The sequence below is a fragment of the Microcaecilia unicolor genome, chromosome 9, assembly GCF_901765095.1.
Source record: "Microcaecilia unicolor chromosome 9, aMicUni1.1, whole genome shotgun sequence".
NCBI lineage: Eukaryota > Metazoa > Chordata > Amphibia > Gymnophiona > Siphonopidae > Microcaecilia > Microcaecilia unicolor.
In genome coordinates this window covers 108,444,190-108,464,428 of record NC_044039.1, presented here as the reverse complement: position 1 = coordinate 108,464,428, position 20,239 = coordinate 108,444,190, and the positions used below count along the sequence as shown (strand labels likewise).

Here is a 20,239-nt window from a genome sequence, read left to right as displayed (position 1 = left end):
TGCGTAGGGTTCAGCAGCCGCCAGGGATCCACCAGATTTAACGTGTCACACAAATAATCTAGGCCTTTTCCCTTACCCATGGCCCCCCAAGCCGTGGATGATGATCGGTCCAAATCTGGGTTTAACACTTGATTGAAATCTCCCATTAGTATCCATGGTGCCGTGTCATATTTTAGTCCTAATTTTACTAGAGTTGGAAAAAAACTTGAGTCACGGGTATTAGGTCCATAAATACCACATAGATAATAATTTTGGCTCATGTAATTTATGTGTATCAGAACATATCTGCCCTCTTTGTCTCTTTCCACTACCCGTGACTCGCAAGGAAGGCCCCTCTTTATAAGAATTGCTACTCCCCCCTTGTGACCCGTGGCCGATGAATAATAACATTCCCCCACCCATTGTTGTTTCAATTTCTGGTGTTCCTCGTCCGACAACTTAGTCTCCTGCAGACATGCAATAGAGGCCTGGTGGTGTTTTAGACATGTTAATATCTTGGTCCGCTTCACTGGGGAATTTATCCCAGATACATTCCAAGATATCACACGCAGAGGAGGAGTCTTAGCCATTAGCCTTTTGTAGGTGTCTCCTATTCAGCATGTCCAACCCAGCTCTGGGCCCCAGGTTCCCCAGCCACAACCCGGCGCCTCCTACATTGTGCATAAGTCGTTTTTCTATTCCATATGTTTTACCTGCAATATGCCTGAACTTCCTACCTGATAGAATTGGTCTTCCCTCCCCTCCCCTCCCCCCTTCCCTTCTATTCCCCTCTCCCCCCCCTCCCTGTCCCCATATTCCTTCCCCTGCCTCCTTCCTCATGCCACCCTCGCCTGGCATATGGGTCTGTTTGATGCACCCGGAATCCCCCCACCAAACTTTTGTAACATATCTATACTTCATTACGTGCTCTCTATTTAACTGTGCACATTAACCTCACAATGTCAAGCCCCTTGAACAGTCTCTTACAGTTAGAAGACCAGTTCTTCTATGTCTCTTTGTCATATTGGTGTTCACCCATGGACTTCTCTCGCCGTCAACTACCGGCCTGTCATTACTCTTCACTTGGTATGATGATCAATAGAACCAAAAGGTGGCCTCTTAATCTTGTAAATCCCCTGTGGTTTTTGAATTTTGACTCTCGTCCACCTGCCACTTCACTGCGATCATGCTGGGGGACGTTCCATCCACTCCAAAGCTGACTCCGGTGTCTGAAACAGTTTCCATCCGTTAGCAGTCTGCACTTTCAGTGTGGCCGGGTACTGCAATATAAATCTTAGTTGCTTTTCCACCAACTTCGAACACACCGGTGTAAACGCCCTCCGCCGCTGCGTGAGAGATGAGGAATAGTCCTGAAATACTTTTATTAATCCTCCTTCATATTTCGCTTCCTCTTTGTTGGCTTTATATAGGCGCAATATTGCTGCTTTCTGCGAGTAATCATGAAATTTTACTATAACCACCCGAGGGCGATTTTCACGTGGTTGCTTCTGGCCTATTCTGTGCGCTCTGTCTAAGCGAATGTCCATGCCTTCCCGGGCCTCCGGGTAGCGCGCCTGCAACCATGTTTCCAAAGTTGTCTTTAATTGCCCCTCCGCCAGGGACTCTGGGAATCCTACGAATCTTAAATTCTCTCGTCGAGACCGATTCTCCAGCTCGTCTAACTTTTGCTGGTACTCTATGGTCAACTGTTCCAACTTGTCTATGCTCGTCCCCTGTTCTTGCTGCGTATCCTCTACTTCGGACACCCGAGCTTCGAGCTCGCCAGTTCGGCGTGTAAGTTCTGAAGTCATATTTTTAAGCTCCGCTATTTGCTCCGACAAGGTATTAAATCGGGAGTCCAGTGCGTGAACAACTGCCTCCGTTAACTCTGTTACCAGAGTATCCGTTGGGGCGTGCGCTGGAGATACGGACGGGGACACCGGCGCCATCTTGTTTTCCACCCCGCGGAGCCTCTCGTCCTTACGTTTAGTTGTTTTAGTGCTCACCGACATTGTCTGCTGGATCAAAAATTTGTCCATATATTCCAGGTCTGATCAGGAGCTCTTTTTTTATTCAATTGCGGAGTTTGAGAGCGTTAATTGTTATGTTTGGTGAGGAGTTCCGGAGCCGCGATGTAACCTGCGTCCACCGCCGCTCACTGCATCACGTGACCTTTAGATTTATTTACTAAAGGAAAGATATATTCTAGTGGAATTTGAGAGTTAAATCATCTGAAAATTGTTTGATCGGACTGTATTAGTTCTGGTCATACCTAGAGAACTTTTTTTTTATACAGCACTTGGCTGACTCACTGGGACTAAACAGAATATAAAAATGCCACTGAAATGTAGATGGAAAGCGATGACCACAAATGCATACAGTCTAAGCAATAAAGTTCATGACCTGCAAGCCTTGATGTTAGAGGCAAACTTAGACGTTGTTGCAGTCACAGAGACATGGCTCAATGGTTCCTATGAATGGGATGCAAACATACCAGGCTATAATCTATTTAGGAAGGATAGAGATGGTCGTAAAGGTGGAGGAGTAGCTCTGTATGTGAGAAATTATATCACAGCGACTGAAATGACAGGGGCCTGGGGAAAGGAAGAAGCGATATGGATCACCTTAAAAAGAGATGATAGAACCTCTGTCCACATGGATGTTGTCTATAGACCCCCGACACAATCGGAGAAACTAGATAAAGATCTGATCACAGATATTCAAAAGTGGGGAAAGAAGAGAGAGGTGCTGTTGCTGGGAGATTTCAATCTGCCGGATGTAGATTGGAAGGTTCCATCTGTGGAATCGGAAAGAAGTAGAGAGATCGTGGATGTTTTTCAAAGTGCTATGCTCAGACAAATAGTTGACGGAACCCACGAGGGAGGGAGCGACGCTGGATCTAGTGCTCACAAATGGGGATGGTGTGTCAAATGTCCCAGTGGGTGCCTACCTGCAGAAGTGACCATCAAACAGTTTGGTTTGATATAACAGCTGAAGTGGAGGACAGCCACTCAAAACTCAAAGTCCTGGATTTCAAGCATGCTGACTTTAGTAAAATTGGGGATTACCTAAGGAAGGAGCTGATGGGCTGGAAGGACATACGAGAAGTGGAAGGATAGTGGTCCAGGCTGAAAGAAGCTATAACTAGGGCACAAACCCTTATGTAAGGAGAGTAAATAAAAGCAAGAAAAAAAGGAAACTGATATAGTTCTCCAAGCAAGTGGCTGAGAAAATAAAGGCTAAACAGTTGGCATTCATAAAATACAGAAAAACTCAAGAAGAGGAACATAGAGAGGAATATCGGATGAAACTGAAAGAAGCCAAGAGACAAATATGTCTGGCGAAAGTGCAAGCAGAAGAACAAATGGCTAGAAATGTAAGGAAGGGTGACAAAAATTTCTTCAGGTATATTAGTGAAAGGAGGAAGACTAAGAAGGGAATTTGTGAGACTGAAAGATTCTGCGAACTGCTATGTAGATAATGATGAAGAAAAAGCAAATTTGCTAAACAGATACCTTTGTTCTGTTTTCACAGAATCCTGGAGAAGGACCCCGATTGACTGGCAAAAGTACATATGAGAATGGAGTGGATATAGCACCATTCACAGAAGAGTGTGTGTATGAACAACTTGAAAATCTAAAGGTGGACAAAGCCGTGGGACCGAACGGGATACACCACAGGATATTGAGGTAGCTCAGAGAGGTTCTGGTGGGTCCTCTTAAAGATTTGTTTAATAAATCCTTGGAGACGGAAGAGGTTCCGTGGGACTGGAGAACAGCGGATGTGGTCCGTCTTCACAAAAGTGGTGATAGGAAAGAAGCTGGAAACTACAGGCCGGTAAGCCTCACTTCGGTTATTGGAAAAGTAATGGAAGCGATGCTGAAGGAAAACAATGTTGCAAGATCTAAGACAACATGGTTTTACCAAAGGTAAATTGTGCCAAATGAATCTCATTGAATTCTTTCACTGGGTGACCGAAGAATTGAATCATGGATGTGCTATAGACGTAATCTACTTAGATTTCAGCAAAGCTTTTGACACGGTTTCCCACAGGAGGCTCTTGAATAAACTTGACAGGCTGAAGTTAGGACAGACGTGGTAAACTGGATTAGGAACTGGTTGACAGACGCCAGAGGGTGGTGGTTAATGGAATTCGCTCGGATGAGGGAAAGGTGAGTAGTGGAGTAGGTGAGTAGGGATTGGTGCTGGGGCCGATTCTGTTTAATATATTTGTGAGTGACGTTGCCGAAGGGTTAGAAGGTAAAGTTTGCCTTTTTGCGGATGATACTAAGATTTGTAAGAGTGGATACCCCAGAGGGAGTGGAAAACATGAAATGGATCTGCAGAAGCTAGAAGAATGGTCTAAGATTTGACGATTAAAATTCAATAATTACATTCATGTGTTATATGTTAGGTAATATGATAATGGGATATTATTATGCATGAGTGAGGTGTTCACGTTTGTTTTACTGGTTTTGTGATGTGTTAGATTCTGACATACGGCTCCTCCTGAAGAAGGAAGTACGAAATGCGGTCTCGCATTGAGGCACTCAGCTGGAGTGAATTATTGCACAAGTATCTGTTCGACAGCCTTCCACAGACAGAACATTGTTCTCACCTAGGAGTATACCCATAATATTCATGATAGAGTGATGGGTTTAATACAACCAAGAAGGTGTTAATATCAGAACATGGATTGTGCAACAGTTTTTTGAAGAACAATTTTTGCTTTATGAAATCTTGACATATAAGACTTTATATGGACTATGTGTGAGCAAAAAGTTTGTTTTTTGATCTATATATGATGTGCACATTTAAATGTATTTACATATAAGGTATACATGGTTTGAATGATGATTGGCGAGTGGATGTGAATATCGCAGCTATTTTGAAGGATTGTGGACATATATTGTTTAATAAATATCAAATAGATTTACATATCAGTTTGGAGTACATTGAATGAATGTAATTATTAAGCTAGTACTCTTGTTACAGAATATTACCCTAATTGATTATTGGAATTAAAATTCAATGCAAACAAATGCAAAGTGATGTACTTAGGGAGTAGAAATCCACGGGAGACGTATGTGTTAGGCGGTGAGAGTCTGATATGTACGGAGGGGAGAGGGATCTTGGGGTGATAGTATCTGAGGATCTGAAGGTGCCAAAAACAGTGTGACTAGGCGGTGGCCATAGCCAGAAGATTGCTAGGCTGTTTAGAGAGGTGTGACCAGCAGAAGGAGGTGTTGATGCCCCTGAATAAGTCGTTGGTGAGGCCCCATCTGAAGTATTGTGTTCAGTTTTTGAGGCCATATCTTGCTAAGGATGTAAAAAGAATAGAAGCGGTGCAAAGAAAAGCTACAAAAATGGTATGGGATTTGCGTTACAAGACGTAAGAGAGACTTGCTGACCTGAACATGTATACCTTGGAGGAATGGAGAAACAGATATGATACAGACGTTCAAATATTTGAAAGGTATTAATCCGCAAACGAACCTTTTCCGGAGCTGGGAAGGCGGTAGAACTAGAGGACATGAAATGAGATTGAAGCGGGGCAAACTCAAGAAAAATGTGAGGAAGTATTTTTTCATGGAGAGAGGGGTGGATACTTAGAATGCCCTCCCGCGGGAGGTGGTGGAGATGAAAACGGTAAAGGAATTCAAAAATGCGTGGTATAAACATAAAGGAATCCTGTTCAGAAAAAAATGGATCCTCAGAAGCTTAGCTGAGATTGGGTGGCAGCACCAGTGGTGGGAGGCGGGGCTAGTGCTGGGCAGACTTCTACGGTCTGTGCCCTGAAAATAGCCGATACAAATCAAGGTCAGGTATACACATAAAGTAGCACATATGAGTTTATCTTGTTGGGCAGACTGGATGGACCGTCATCTACTATGTTATGTTACTATGTAAACCATTTCAAAGCCCTGCAGCCCTGCCATCTTCAATTTTGAATCATACAAGACCAATATTTAAGGAAAACAGATGCTGTTTTATGCCTTATCAATTTTTGAAATAATCCCAACAATCACCAAAATTATTGAGTATGTTGAAAGAAGTTCAGTTTGATCATGCTCATTGACACTTGGATTTCAACTACGCTCCCTCCATACTGTGAAGAATTCAACAATATTAAGTGGTTCATTATTCCTAAGGCATAATATTCAGCCAAAGCAACTATTTTCAAACATAAGCATGGAATTTCCCTTTCAGGTGTTGGAATCCAAACTATTCAAGCTTTGTCCCTTATGAGCCTGTTAGCCCTTCCCATCAAAAAAGTCAAGCTTACAATCAAAAATTATATATCCAATATGAACCAATCAGATCCAATATGGGTTAAGGATATGCATATGCAATTATGCTTTCTATGATAGCAAGCACTGCAAAGAGAAACACATAGGCTATCTAAAGACTATTTGGGGGGGGGGGGGGGTTGGGGGGGGAAAGAAGGGGAGGGGGTTGGATGGGGATATTAAATAATTATTCAAAAACCATTCCAAACAACTTTGGAAATGACAACAGAATTGGATACAATATGTGCCTCTGATTACAGGAAGAGAACAAACACTACCCCATCTTACTATGTGGGGTCTACCATCCAAGTAAGATCAAAACCATTCCAGGAGAGGCTGGTATAATCCTTACCTCTTCCAGCTTTAATAAAATTTATGATTATCAAAGGCTGCCTAAATATCAAATCAACCCCTCACTACCCTGATATAAACCCCAATGAACAATGATGTCCTCTCCATACTATATCCAGCAAGGAAATCTATCTGGACTACCACCTGCTCAACTGAAGAGTACTATCCCAAAATTCACTCACTGCATTTTTTTTTTGTCAGTTTTGAGTTACGCGATTCATTTTGTTCATCAAGGCAAGATTCTTTTACAGTAGCATATTCCTGTGCCAAAATTCACTGTCCATTCTGATACTCTCTTTTCTTCTACAACATTCTTCCCTCCATCTCTACTGATCTGTAAAGCCAGAAGTGCTTCATGATTATCTAAGTGTAAAACTAGCAGGTCTTGAGAGACCTTGGAGCAACATAGTTCAAACTCAGAATTAAGCTAGTCAACAGAAGTGGCAGATGCAAGCATGAAGCATTGTTCTTCTACTGGATATGTGGGTGCATATTAGGTATAATTTGAACGTGCTGGCTAGTTGTTCAGATACAGTGCGGAAAAACAAGAATATCAAAACAAAAGAAATTCTCAAACACAAAAGACTGAGCAGGAAACTGCTTTTCAGACAGTTGATGAGGAAATATTGCTACTTTTCATCCATACAGAGCAGTTGAAATGAAGAAAAAAAAAAAAGAAAAGAGTAGAAAAAGAAAAAAAAAGTGTGAGGAAAAATAATCCAGCTGCAAAGGCAGTTCTGTGCATATTCCCTTCTGATGGTATAGCATAGCTCTGAGCTGGTATGAACAGAGTTATCATGCAGGAAATTGCAATGCATGCCCCCCCCCCCAAAAAAAAAAAAACTCTATTCATTGATACCAGCAGAAGACAATCAGATGACCTGTGTATGACTCCACAGCATCTGCTTGTCAACAGAGAAACTAAGTGAACCCAGAAGACAGGTGAAAACTTCATACTGACTAATGATTTCTTCTTTCTGGCATTTTGTAGACCTGTATTTGCTTTGTAAACCTAAACTGAGAAACACAATAGTTTTTTAGGGGTGTCAATGAAGAGCTTTTGGGGGGGATGTGAGAAACACAATACTTATAGTTTTGTACCTTTAAGGAGTTTCCAGTATGAAGTAATTTCTTCAAGATTAAACCTAATGAGAGAGAGAGAGAGATGGTCAAAATATTCTCAACTCAGTGAAGGCAATGAAATGTCAGAGCACTCGGTCAGACTTGGAAAAATCTCTTAACCAAGTCCTTGGCAACCTCCAACTTATTCTTGGTGATCTTTGTATCCTTGAAGCAACGCTCAGTGCCAGAAGGAAATTTAAAAGAAAAAAAAAATCACCTTTAAAGTAATCCTTCTATTAGAACTCACCTTACTAGCATTCATATTCTGTACAATTTTAACATAGTACAAAGCAAAATGAAATGAACCTAGAATGCCCGATTGCTTTTACATATGCCAGCTGATATTCAGCCGGCAGTGTTTAGCAATTTTATATCCGCCACTAAAGAAGCTCCTAGGTTTTTTTTTTAAATAAATAACCTTAAAGGAGCGGGACTTCCTCATCATGGGCAAAAACCTCCATTATGTAGTGTGTTAACTGGAAATTTAATTAACATAATAAACGGCTCGATTAATGAACTGCTCAAAACTCTGAAAAAAAAACACAAAAAAAAAAACCTAGGAGCTTCGAGGCTTTTTTCCTCCTTTTCAGCAGAAGTGTGTTCATAATTTTGAGCTCCTATATAGTTTGTGCATATTGGCAAATCAAGGAACTCCTTTTTTTCCCCGTATAGTTTTGTAGTTTATTTCATTGTAAAAGTTTTACATATGATAGTTGTTTGTTGTTGTTTTTGGTCTTCTCTTTATTAATATTTAAATATTTCAAAATACTAAGGGTTCTTTTACAAAGTGGCAGAAAAAGGGGCCCTGCGGCGGCATCAGTGCATGGGTTTGCCGCACACCAAGGCCACCATTTACCTTTGAAGCGGAAGGAAATGGCCATGTGCTGAGTAAAGGCATTGGTGCACAACCATTTACTGGGGGACCCCTTATCGTCTCATATTTAGGAGAAGGTAAGGGCTCCAGCACTAGAAAATACAAAACTATTTTCTAGCACCAGAAATGGCACACAGTATAAGCCAAAACTACTGCCAGGCTCCCCTAGGAGCCTGGCAGTAGGCCCACTGTGCTTTTGTAAGAGCCCCCCCACCCCCCAAAAAAAAAAAAAAAAAATACTAAACTGTTTCGGTTTCAAGTGCCCTGCTTACTATAAAGAGATGAAACTAAATGTATCCCCTAAATATCACTGCAAATATAGACTGCAAAGTACACAAGTTCTGTTACTATGAAGTGACAACTGAAAATTAATTGATCACAAGTTTCTGACTCCCTTGAGGAACAGACATAGGATGGCAGAGGGACATAGGATTGCTAATCAGCGGGAAATCAAAAACATATAAATGGCAAGTGACCGACTCACATGCAAATGCGCAGTAGAAACTTCCCTCTCTGTCCCGCCCCCACGTCAAGACGTGATAACGGAACAGAGAGGGAAACTGCGCTGAGGAGGGAACCGCCGAGGTCGCTACCGCCCCCCCCCCCCCCCCGAGGTCGCCGCTGGACTCCCTCCACCCGGGCTGGGCCCTCTCTTCTCCACTGAACTTACAGCGCCAAAACCGAAGCAGGCAGATCAGCTCCTGTCGGCCTTCCTTCCCTGCCTGTGTCCCGCCCTCGCCAACGTTACGTCACACGAGGGCGGGACACAGGCAGGGAAGGAAGGCCGATGGGAGCTGATCTGCCTGCTGCGGTTTCAGCGCTGTAAGTTCAATGGAGAAGAGAGGGCCAGGCCTGGGTGGAGGGGGGGGGGGGTGGCGGCGACCCCAGGGGGTGGGGGTAGTGGTAGCGGCGACCTCGGGGGTGGGGGGGAGGGGCGGCGACCTCGGGGGGGGGGAGGGCAGGAGAAATGCTGGACATGGGAGGTCTCAGGAGGGGGGCCTTGGAGCTGGGAGGGATGGACAGAGGGGAGCCTTGGAGATGACTGGGAGGAGGGTGGGCCTTGGAGCTGGGAGGGAAGCAGGGAGGATGCTGGACATGGGAGGTCAGAAGAAGGGGGGCCTTGGAGCTGGGAGAGATGGACAGAGGGGGGCCTTCGAGCTGGCTGGGAGGGAGGGACGGAGGGGGGCCCTTGGAACTGGGAGGGAGGGCAGGGGGCCTTGGAACTGGGAGGGGAGGGGGGAGGGACGGAGGGGGGCCTTGGAGCTGGGAGGGAGGGACGGAGGGCCTTGGAGCTGGCAGGGAAGGAGGGAGGGCGGGGGGGGGCCTTGCAGCTGGGAGGGGAGGGGGGAGGGAGTTACACATCAAAATAAAACATACCAATACTCGCCCGTTAAACGGGCTTAAGGGCTAGCATATTATAAATTGGGTCTTAAAGGATGGCACAGAAACAAGACAAGAAACCAAGGGCCTCATTTACTAATGTGCATTATTGAGTTAACTGCATAGCAGTTACTGCTTCAAGATCTGAGAAGTTACTAAAGATTTTTTTAAAGTATCAACTATGCGAATCTGCATCCATTAAAATGGTACCATAGACTCAATAAATAATGGTGAGATAATTATACCAATCACTAATCAATATTAGATCAATATAGTGAATTCAAAGGATATGAGTGAAGCTCTTTTCTTACCACCTTTAAATAATGATGACAGAATGTCATTTATCATTTGAGCAACAAAATATAGAGCACAAAGAACTCTTATGCTCTCCTTTTTTTTTTTTTTTATTGCCATCCTTTCTGTAATTTTCTAACAAATTCCTAATAAAGTACATGTTGGTTATTCTAGAAAGGTCATGTTATTGAGATATTCAAGGGAAAGGGCCTCACAGGAGGGGAAAAACACATTCTACAGGTTCATTTTGGTCTGTTTGGCCTTTTCTTTTAAACAAATTATGGGCATTTTTTTAAATTCACTCTGCAAGTTATTCAAAACTTTTATTGTACGCAAATAATGTACATATTAATGTAAACAAATTGCTAATATTGCTTCTGAGCGTCTCTGGAATCTTACACTGCAGCCTCTTTCTCTAAAGCATTGTTTCCTCTTATATATTTAACATAAGAATAGCCATACTGGGTCAGACCAATGGTCCATCTAGCCCAGTATTTTGTTTTCCAAACAGTGGCTAAGCCAGGTCACAAGTACCTGGCAGAAACCCAAATTGTGGCAACATATTCATTTATAGGTAAACTTGTATTAAATGTATTTTGTGTGCACTAAAAGCACATTCCTAATACTCAGCAACTTGTAACTAGCAGCACTATTCAAATACTGTTAAATATAGACTTGCTATCCTCATACAGTACCAACTGTCAAATTTGTGACCATCACTGGGAAAAAGTGACTAAGTACTGGATCCAAAATGCTGAGAATGGCCAGTTTTTCACATCATGGGTCCATAAACAGTCTGCAAAAGTTAAATATTTGAACTTCTGTAACTTTTATATTTTTTCACATAAAAGGATGAGTTTTGGACTGTTGTAGTAGAAATCGCTCTAACAGAATTCAATAATAACTCATTTTTTTGTTTCTGGTGACTTAGGTCACCTCTTCCTAGAGATGGTCACTTTTTTTCTGTAATACCACCACTATACAGAATAAAGTAAACATCATACACAATGCACAGCCTGTCATCTGAACTTACTGATGCTATGATACTGCCATCTCTGGTGAATCCTTTCAGGAAGAAGCTGTAAAATTTTCTATAAAAGGGAACACCAAATAGGATCAAATTATATGGTTTGCAATGAACATAAACATCTGTACATTTTTAGTTAAAGAAAACAAACGCTGTAACGCCATTTTTTTTTACAACTTCTCTCAAGCTAATAAGCATCTTCAATTTTCTTAGACTTGCATAGGATACAGCATCACAGATCATCACTCCATAAATAATTGCATTGTAGCAAATGAAGCTTCCTCCTGGAATGCACTAGGTATATTATTTATTATTATTTATGACACTTATACCCCACATTTACCCGCACAATTTCGAATTCAATGTAACAAGCTAAAAAAAAGTCATTGCAAAATATGAATCAAAATAAATAAACCCATACTTATCAATAAGGAAAGAATCATAAATGGGGAGTGGCCTAGTGGTTAGGGTGGTGGACTTTGGTCCTGGGGAACTGAGGAACTGAGTTCGATTCCCACTTCAGGCACAGGCAGCTCCTTGTGACTCTGGGCAAGTCACTTAACCCTTCATTGCCCAAGGTACAAATAAGTACCTGTATACAATATGTAAGCCGCATTGAGCCTGCCAAGAGTGGGAAAGCGCGGGGTACAAATGTAACAAAAATTAAAAAAAAATAAATTCAATAATAAAGCATAATATGTATAGGTAATATACCAAAGTGCTTCAAGCTCTTTTAAAACAGGCCAAAGACACCCAAAATAACTATGGTTATTTCTGATTGGGTCTACCATATTTTCCTGAACTCTTATCTCCTGCTATTTCTGTCTCTATAGATAGTACGAAAAATCACTTGGTGTCAATACTTCAATTTAAAAATTAAAAAAAAGCTAACCTGGGTCTCTCTCTCTAACTGCTATATATCTGTTTCTCTAGCAGTAAGCTTTCTAAGCTATTGGTATGGAATGTCCCATGTGATCACAACTACTTCATTCTTGGTAATCCTGTCTGGGTCATGTGCCCTGAACCTCTCTTGACAATATGGAAGGCTCGATGGGTAATGTTGGTCTTTCTCTTCCATTTTACCACGTTACTATATTACATCATATCACACTCAGCCATGGGATGGAAAACCATCTCCTGTACTGCAGTGGCGTAAGAAGTGGGGGAGGCGGTGGGGAGGTCCGCCCCGGGTGCACGCGCTCGGGGGGGGGGGGGTGTCGGCTCGCTGGTTCCCTGCTCTTTCTGCCCCAGAACAGGTTACTTCCTGTTCCGGGGCACAGAAAGCAGGGAAGCAGCAGAGCCGACGCAGCTCCCAGTGACATGCACTAGGGGCGGATAGGCCCTCCCGCCTGCCCCCCGCTGAAAGGTAGGGTGCGTTTCTGGGGGGGGTGCGCAGTGGCGACCCGCCCCGGGTGTCAGGCACCCTCGCTATGGCACTGCTGTACTGTCATATAAAAACTACATTTTTCAGATCTTTTTTTGGGTAGAGGAGGGGGAGCTGGTACAGTTTTTCCTGTGCTTGCTGTTAACCACCTTTTAAGTAGTTCACTATGCAGTTATTAATCTTTAATCTGAAGGATTAAGCTCATCTTTAGCCTTTCACGTGTTAAGAATCACTTAGATGAAAACCTGAAGTATCTTTCTGCCATATATTTGTGCATTTGAATTTCTTATTTGCTGATCCAGCTCTTTAAATATCTTTTTCTCTTGCTTTGCAAGTTATATTACTCATTTCCCTCATGCATTCCATCTGTTCACAGGGGTACCTGTCCAATTTTGACAACAGATATTACGCTTGCTTGCTACCTTAGCACCTGTTTCATCAAAAACTGATGTACTCTCTCACCTACCTGCAAACAGATTAACATGCCAATTCTTGTCTCTCCACGCCCCAATTACTTATGAACTATTTATTCAATTTTATTCATAAGTGGAGTATACAAAAATTGGCCAGTTCAAGGAGATCAACTCTGAGCATAATATCATGTTATTTTTCACCGTCACTCGAACTCTAGCAGTAATAGCGATAGAAGCACAGCAGCCTGATTTCTCCAAGTGACTGGATACCTTTAAATGCAAATGAGATACCAGTTATGACCTCTAACACAGGCACTGTGTTGAAATACTAAGGCTGTATCTCCATTCCCTGGCCACCTCCACCATATTTGGTTCTCCTAGTGTGTTTTGCAGAGATTTCCTCTTCTTTGGTTTTTACTGTTTTTCTCTGCACCACCTCCACTAAGAAGCCATGCCAAACCTCCATCACCCTTTCCATGAAACAAAAAAAAATTGCTAATATTGCTTCTCAGCGTCTCTGGAATCTTACACTGCAGACTTTTTCTCTAAAGCATTATTTCCTCTTATATATTTAACATAAGAATAGCCATACTGGGTCAGACCAATTGTCCATCTAGCCCAGTATCCTGTTTTCCAAACAGTGGCCAAGCCAGGTCACAAGTACCTAGCAGAAACCCAAATTGTGGCAGCACTCTATACAAATCCCAGGGCAAGCAGTTGCTTCCCATATCTGACTCAATATCAGACTATGGACTTTTCCTCCAGGAACTTGTCCAAACCTTTTTTAAACCCAGATTCACTAAATGCTGTTACCACATCCTCTGGCAAAGAGTTCCAGAGCTTAACTAGTCACTGAATGAAAAATATTTCCTCCTATTTTTTTTTTTTAAGTATTTCCCTGTAACTTCCTCAAGAATCCCCTAGTCTTTCTACTTTTGGAATGAGTAAAAACAAATCGATTTACTTCTACTCATTCTACACCACTCAAGATTTTGTAGACCTCAATCATATCTCCCCATCATCCGTCTCTTCTCCAAGCTGAAGAGGCCTAACTTCTTTAGCCTTTCCTCATATGAGAGGAGTTCCATTCCCTTTATCATTTTGGTCACTCTTCTTTGAACATATTCTAATTCCGCTATATCTTTTTTGAGATACGGTGACCAGAACTGAACACAATACTCAAGGTAAGGACGTACCATGGAGCAATACAAAGGCAGTTTCGGACTTATTCACAATACCTTTCCTAATAATTCCTAGCATCCTGTTTGATTTTTTGGCCGCCACCACATACTGAGCAGAAGATTTCAGCGTATTATCTACAATGACACCCAGAACCTTTTCTTAAGCGCTGACCCCCAAGGTGGACCCTAACATCAGGTAACTATGATTCGGATTATTCTTTCCAATGTGCATCAGCTTGCATCTGCCCACATTAAATTTCATCTGCCATTTTGATGCCCAGTCTTCCAAGTTCCTAAGGTCTTCCTGCAATATTTCACAGTCCACACATGTTTTAACAACCTTGAATAGTTTTGTATCATCTGCAAATTTGATCACCTTACTTGTCGTTCCAATTTCCATATAATTTATAAATATGTTAAATAGTACCGGTCCCAGTTCACATCCCTGTGGCACTCCATTGTTCACCCTCCTCCATTGAGAGAAATGGCCATTTAACCCTATCCTCTGTTTTCTGTCCAATAACCAATTCCTAATCCACACCAGAACCTTACCTCCTATTCCATGACTCTAATTTTCTCCAGAATCTCTCATGAGGAACTTTATCAAAAGCTTTCTGAAAAGTGAAGATACATACCTGTAGCAGGTATTCTCCGAGGACAGCAGGCTGATTGTTCTCATGACTGGGTCGGCGTCCACGGTGACCCAGGAACGGAAATCGTCATAGCAACAAAAAAGTTTGCCAGAGCCTTCCAGCATGCGGGGCGTGCGCACCACGCATGCGCAGCCATCTTCCCGCCCGTCGCGCAAGAGCCCCGATCAGTTAGATAAGAAAGCAATAACAAGGAGAAGGACAACTCTAAAAGGGGAGGTGGGCGGGTATGTGAGAACAATCAGCCTGCTGTCCTCGGAGAATACCTGCTACAGGTATGTATATTCGCTTTCTCCGAGGACAAGCAGGCTGCTTGTTCTCACGACTGGGGTATCCCTAGCACCCAGGCTCACTCAAAACAACGAAGGTCAATTGGGCCTCGCAACGGCGAGAACATAAGGACTGACCTATGAAGTAGAACATCTAACTGAGAGTGCAGCCTGGAACAGAATAAAAATGGGCCTGGGGGGTGGAGCTGGATTCTAAACCCCAAACAGATTCTGCAGCACCGACTGCCCAAACAGACTGTCGCGTCGGGTATCCTGCTGGAAGCTGTAATGAGATGTGAATGTGTGGATTGATGACCACGTCGCAGCCTTGCAAATCTCTTCTATAGTGGCTGACTTCAAGTGAGCCACCAACGCTGCCATGGCTCTAACACTATGAGCCGTGACATGACCCTCAAGAGTCACCCCAGCTTGGGCATAAGTGAAGGAAATGCAATCTGCTAGCCAATTGGAAATGGTGCATTTCCTGACTGCGACTCCTCTTCTCTTGAGATTAAAAGAAACAAACATTTGGGCAGACTGTCTGAAAGGGCTTGTCCGCTCCACATAAAAGGCTAATGCTCTCTTGCAGTCCAAGGTGTGCAACTGACGTTCAGCAGGGCGGGTATGAGGACGGGGAAAGAATGTTGGCAAGACAATTGACTGGTTCAGATGGAACTCCGACACCACCTTCGGCAAGAACTTAGGGTGAGTGCGGAGGACTACTCTGTTATGATGAAATTTGGTGTAAGGGGCCTGGGCTAACAGGGCCTGAAGCTCACTGACTCTACGAGCTGAAGTAACTGCCACCAAGAAAATGACCTTCCAGGTCAAGTACTTCAGATGGCAAGAGTTGTGGCTCAAAAGGAGGTTTCATCAGCTGGGTGAGAACGACATTGAGATCCCATGACACTGTAGGAGGTTTGACGGGGGGCTTTGACAAAAGCAAACCTCTCATGAAGCGAACAACTAAAGGCTGTCCCGAGATCGGCTTACCTTCCACACGGTAATGGTATGCACTGATTGCACTAAGGTGAACCCTTACAGAGTTGGTCTTGAGACCAGACTCAGACAAGTGCAGAAGGTAGTCAAGCAGGGTCTGTGTAGGACAAAAGCGAGGATCTAGGGCCTTGCTGTCACACCAGACGGCAAACCTCCTCCATAAAAAGAAGTAACTCCTCTTAGTGGAATCTTTCCTGGAAGCAAGCAAGATGCGGGAGACACCCTCCGACAAACCCAAAGAGGCAAAGTCTACGTTCTCAACATCCAGGCCGTGAGAGCCAGAGACTGGAGGCTGGGATGCAGAAGCGCCCCTTCGTCCTGTGTGATGAGGGTCGGAAAACACTCCAATCTCCACGGTTCTTCGGAGGACAACTCCAGAAGAAGAGGGAACCAGATCTGACGCGGCCAAAATGGAGCAATCAGAATCATGGTGCCTCGGTCTTGCTTGAGTTTCAACAAAGTCTTCCCCACCAGAGGTATGGGAGGATAAGCATACAGCAGACCTTCCCCCCAGTCCAGGAGGAAGGCATCCGATGCCAGTCTGCCGTGGGCCTGAAGTCTGGAACAGAACTGAGGGACTTTGTGGTTGGCTCGAGATGCAAAGAGATCTACCAAGGGGGTGCCCCACACCTGGAAGATCTGTCGCACTACACGGGAATTGAGCGACCACTCGTGAGGTTGCATAATCCTGCTCAACCTGTCGGCCAGACTGTTGTTTACGCCTGCCAGATATGTGGCTTGGAGCAACATGCCGTGACGACGAGCCCACAGCCACATGCTGAGGGCTTCCTGACACAGGGGGCGAGATCCGGTGCCCCCCTGCTTGTTGATGTAATACATGGCAACCTGGTTGTCTGTCTGAATTTGGATAATTTGGTGGGACAGCCGATCTCTGAAAGCCTTCAGAGCGTTCCAGACCGCTCGTAACTCCAGGAGATTGATCTGCAGATCGCGTTCCTGGAGGGACCAGCTTCCCTGGGTGTGAAGCCCATCGGCATGAGCTCCCCACCCCAGGAGAGACGCATCCGTAGTCAGCACTTTTTGTGGCTGAGGAATTTGGAAAGGACGTCCCAGAGTCAACTTGGACCAAATCGTCCACCAATAGAGGGATTTGAGAAAACTCGTGGACAGGTGGATCACGTCTTCTAGATCCCCAGCAGCCTGAAACCACTGGGAAGCTAGGGTCCATTGAGCAGATCGCATGTGAAGGCGGGCCATGGGAGTCACATAAACTGTGAAGGCCATGTGGCCCAGCAATCTCAACATCTGCCGAGCTGTGATCTGCTGGGACGCTCGCACCCGAGAGACGAAGGACAACAAGTTGTTGGCTCTCGTCTCTGGGAAATTGGCACGAGCCGTCCAAGAATCCAGCAAAGCTCCTATGAATTCAAGTCTCTGTACTGGGAGAAGATGGGACTTTGGATAATTTATCACAAACCCCAGTAGCTCCAGGAGGCGAATAGTCATCTGCATGGACTGTAGAGCTCCTGCCTCGGATGTGTTCTTCACCAGCCAATCGTCAAGATAGGGGAACACGTGCACTCCCAGCCTGCGAAGCGCCGCTGCTACTACAGCCAGGCACTTCGTGAACACTCTGGGCGCAGAGGCGAGCCCAAAGGGTAGCACACAGTACTGGAAGTGACGTGTGCCCAGCTGAAATCGCAGATACTGCCTGTGAGCTGGCAGTATCGGGATGTGCGTGTAGGCGTCCTTCAAGTCCAGAGAGCATAGCCAGTCGTTTTCCTGAATCATGGGAAGAAGGGTGCCCAGGGAAAGCATCCTGAACTTTTCTCGAACCAGATATTTGTTCAGGGCCCTTAGGTCTAGGATGGGACGCATCCCCCCTGTTTTCTTTTCCACAAGGAAGTACCTGGAATAGAATCCCAGCCCTTCTTGCCCGGATGGCACGGGCTCGACCGCATTGGCGCTGAGAAGGGCAGAGAGTTCCTCTGCAAGTACCTGCTTGTGCTGGAAGCTGTAGGATTGTGCTCCCGGTGGGCAATTTGGAGGTTTCGAGACCAAATTGAGGGTGTATCCTTGCCGGACTATTTGAAGAACCCAACGGTCGGAGGTTATGAGAAGCCACCTTTGGTGAAAAACTTTCAACCTCCCCCCGACCGGCAGATCGCCCGGCACTGATACGTTGATGTTGGCTATGCTCTGCTGGAGCCAGTCAAAAGCTCACCCCCTGCTTTTGCTGGGGAGCCGTGGGTCTTGCTGAGGCGCACGCTGCTGACGAGAGTGAGCGCGCTGGGGCTTAGCCTGGGCCGCAGGCTGTCGAGAAGGAGGATTGTACCTACGCTTACCAGAAGAGTAGGGAACAGTCTTCCTTCCCCCATAAAAACGTCTACCTGAGAAGGTAGATGCTGAAGGCTGCCGGTGGGAGAACTTGTCGAAAGCGGTATCCCGCTGGTGGAGCTGCTCTACCACCTGTTCGACTTTCTCTCCAAAAATGTTGTCCGCTCGGCAAGGGGAGTCCGCAATCCACTGCTGGATCCTATTCTCCAGGTCGGAGGCACGCAGCCATGAGAGTCTGCGCATCACCACACCTTGAGCAGCGGCCCTGGACGCAACATCAAAGGTATCATATACCACTCTGGCCAGGAATTTTCTGCACGCCTTCAGCTGCCTGACCACCTCCTGAAATGGCTTGGCTTGCTCAGGAGGGAGCTTGTCCACCAAGCCCGCCAACTGCCGCACATTGTTCCGCATATGGATGCTCGTGTAGAGCTGGTAAGACTGAATTTTGGCCACGAGCATAGAAGAATGGTAGGCCTTCCTCCCAAAGGAGTCTAAGGTTCTAGAGTCCTTGCCCAGGGTCGCCAAAGCATGCTCCCTAGAACTCTTAGCCTTCTTTAGGGCCAGATCCACCACACCAGAGTCGTGAGGCAACTGAGTGCGCATCAGCTCTGGGTCCCCATGGATCCGGTACTGGGACTCGATGTTCTTGGGAATGTGGGGATTAGTTAAAGGCTTGGTCCAGTTCGCCAGCAATGTCTTTTTTAGGACATGATGCATGGGTACTGTGGACGCTTCCTTAGGTGGAGAAGGATAGTCCAAGAGCTCAAACATTTCAGCCCTGGGCTCGTCCTCCACAACCACCGGGAAGGGGATGGCCGTAGACATCTCCCGGACAAAGGCCGCAAAAGACAGACTCTCGGGAGGAGAAAGCTGCCTTTCAGGGGAGAGAGTGGGATCAGAAGGAAGGCCATCAGACTCCTCGTCAGAGAAATATCTGATGTCCTCCTCCTCCTCCCACGAGGCCTCACCATCGGTATCAGACACAAGTTCTTGAACCTGTGTCTGAAGCCGTGCCCGACTCGACTCCGTGGAAACACGGCCATGGTGGGAGCGTCGAGAGGTAGACTCCCTCGCCAGCACCGGCGAAGCTCCCTCCGCCGACGTCGTCAGGGAGCCTTCCTGGGAGGCGGCCGCAGTCGGTACTGTCGGAGACCTCACCCCGGGCAAGGGGCCAGCCGGCGCCTCATTCGATGGTACCGGCAGCGCAAGCACCCCCGGTACCAGAGGAGAAGGGCGCAACAGCTCTCCCAGGATCTCCAGGAGAACGGCCCGGAGACTCTCGTGCAGAGTGGCTGTGGAGAAAGACATGGAAGCCGATGCAGGCGTCGAGGTCAGTCTGTTCCGGGCGTGGAGGCTGTTCCAGGCTGTCCAAGGTGGAGCGCATCGACACCTCCTGAACAGAGGGTGAGCGGTCCTCCCGGTTCCGATGCCTACTGGGTGCCGACACCCTCGGCAACCCAGAGCTCTCGGTACCGATGCGGGAAGGTGACCCGTGTCGATGCTTCTTTGATTTTTTCAAACGAAGCATGTCACTGCAGCTTCCCGGTACCGACGAGGAGGACGTAGAAATCCAGCCATCTCTTCCTCGTGGCCGAGGCCGAAGAAGGTCGGTCTCGGGGGGGCTGTACCGCAGGAGCCCTCAGGGTAGGGGGAGACCCACCCGAAGGCTCACCGCCACCAGCAGGGGAATGGACAGCCCTCACCTGCACTCCAGTCGAAGCACCA

General features: G+C 45.6%; 1 protein-coding gene across 2 annotated transcripts in view; it reads right to left on the bottom strand.

Moving 5' to 3' along the window:
* Positions 1-20,239, bottom strand: part of RALGAPA1 (Ral GTPase activating protein catalytic alpha subunit 1) — an 882,008-nt gene that overhangs the window by 800,562 nt on the left and 61,207 nt on the right. For both annotated transcript variants that reach the window (XM_030214290.1, XM_030214291.1), the window contains exons 4-5: positions 11,324-11,381; positions 7,722-7,765 (exon numbers count right to left, since the gene is read on the bottom strand). In XM_030214290.1, coding sequence (XP_030070150.1) covers positions 7,722-7,765; positions 11,324-11,381 — 102 coding nt within the window. The remainder of the gene's footprint in view (positions 1-7,721; positions 7,766-11,323; positions 11,382-20,239) is intronic.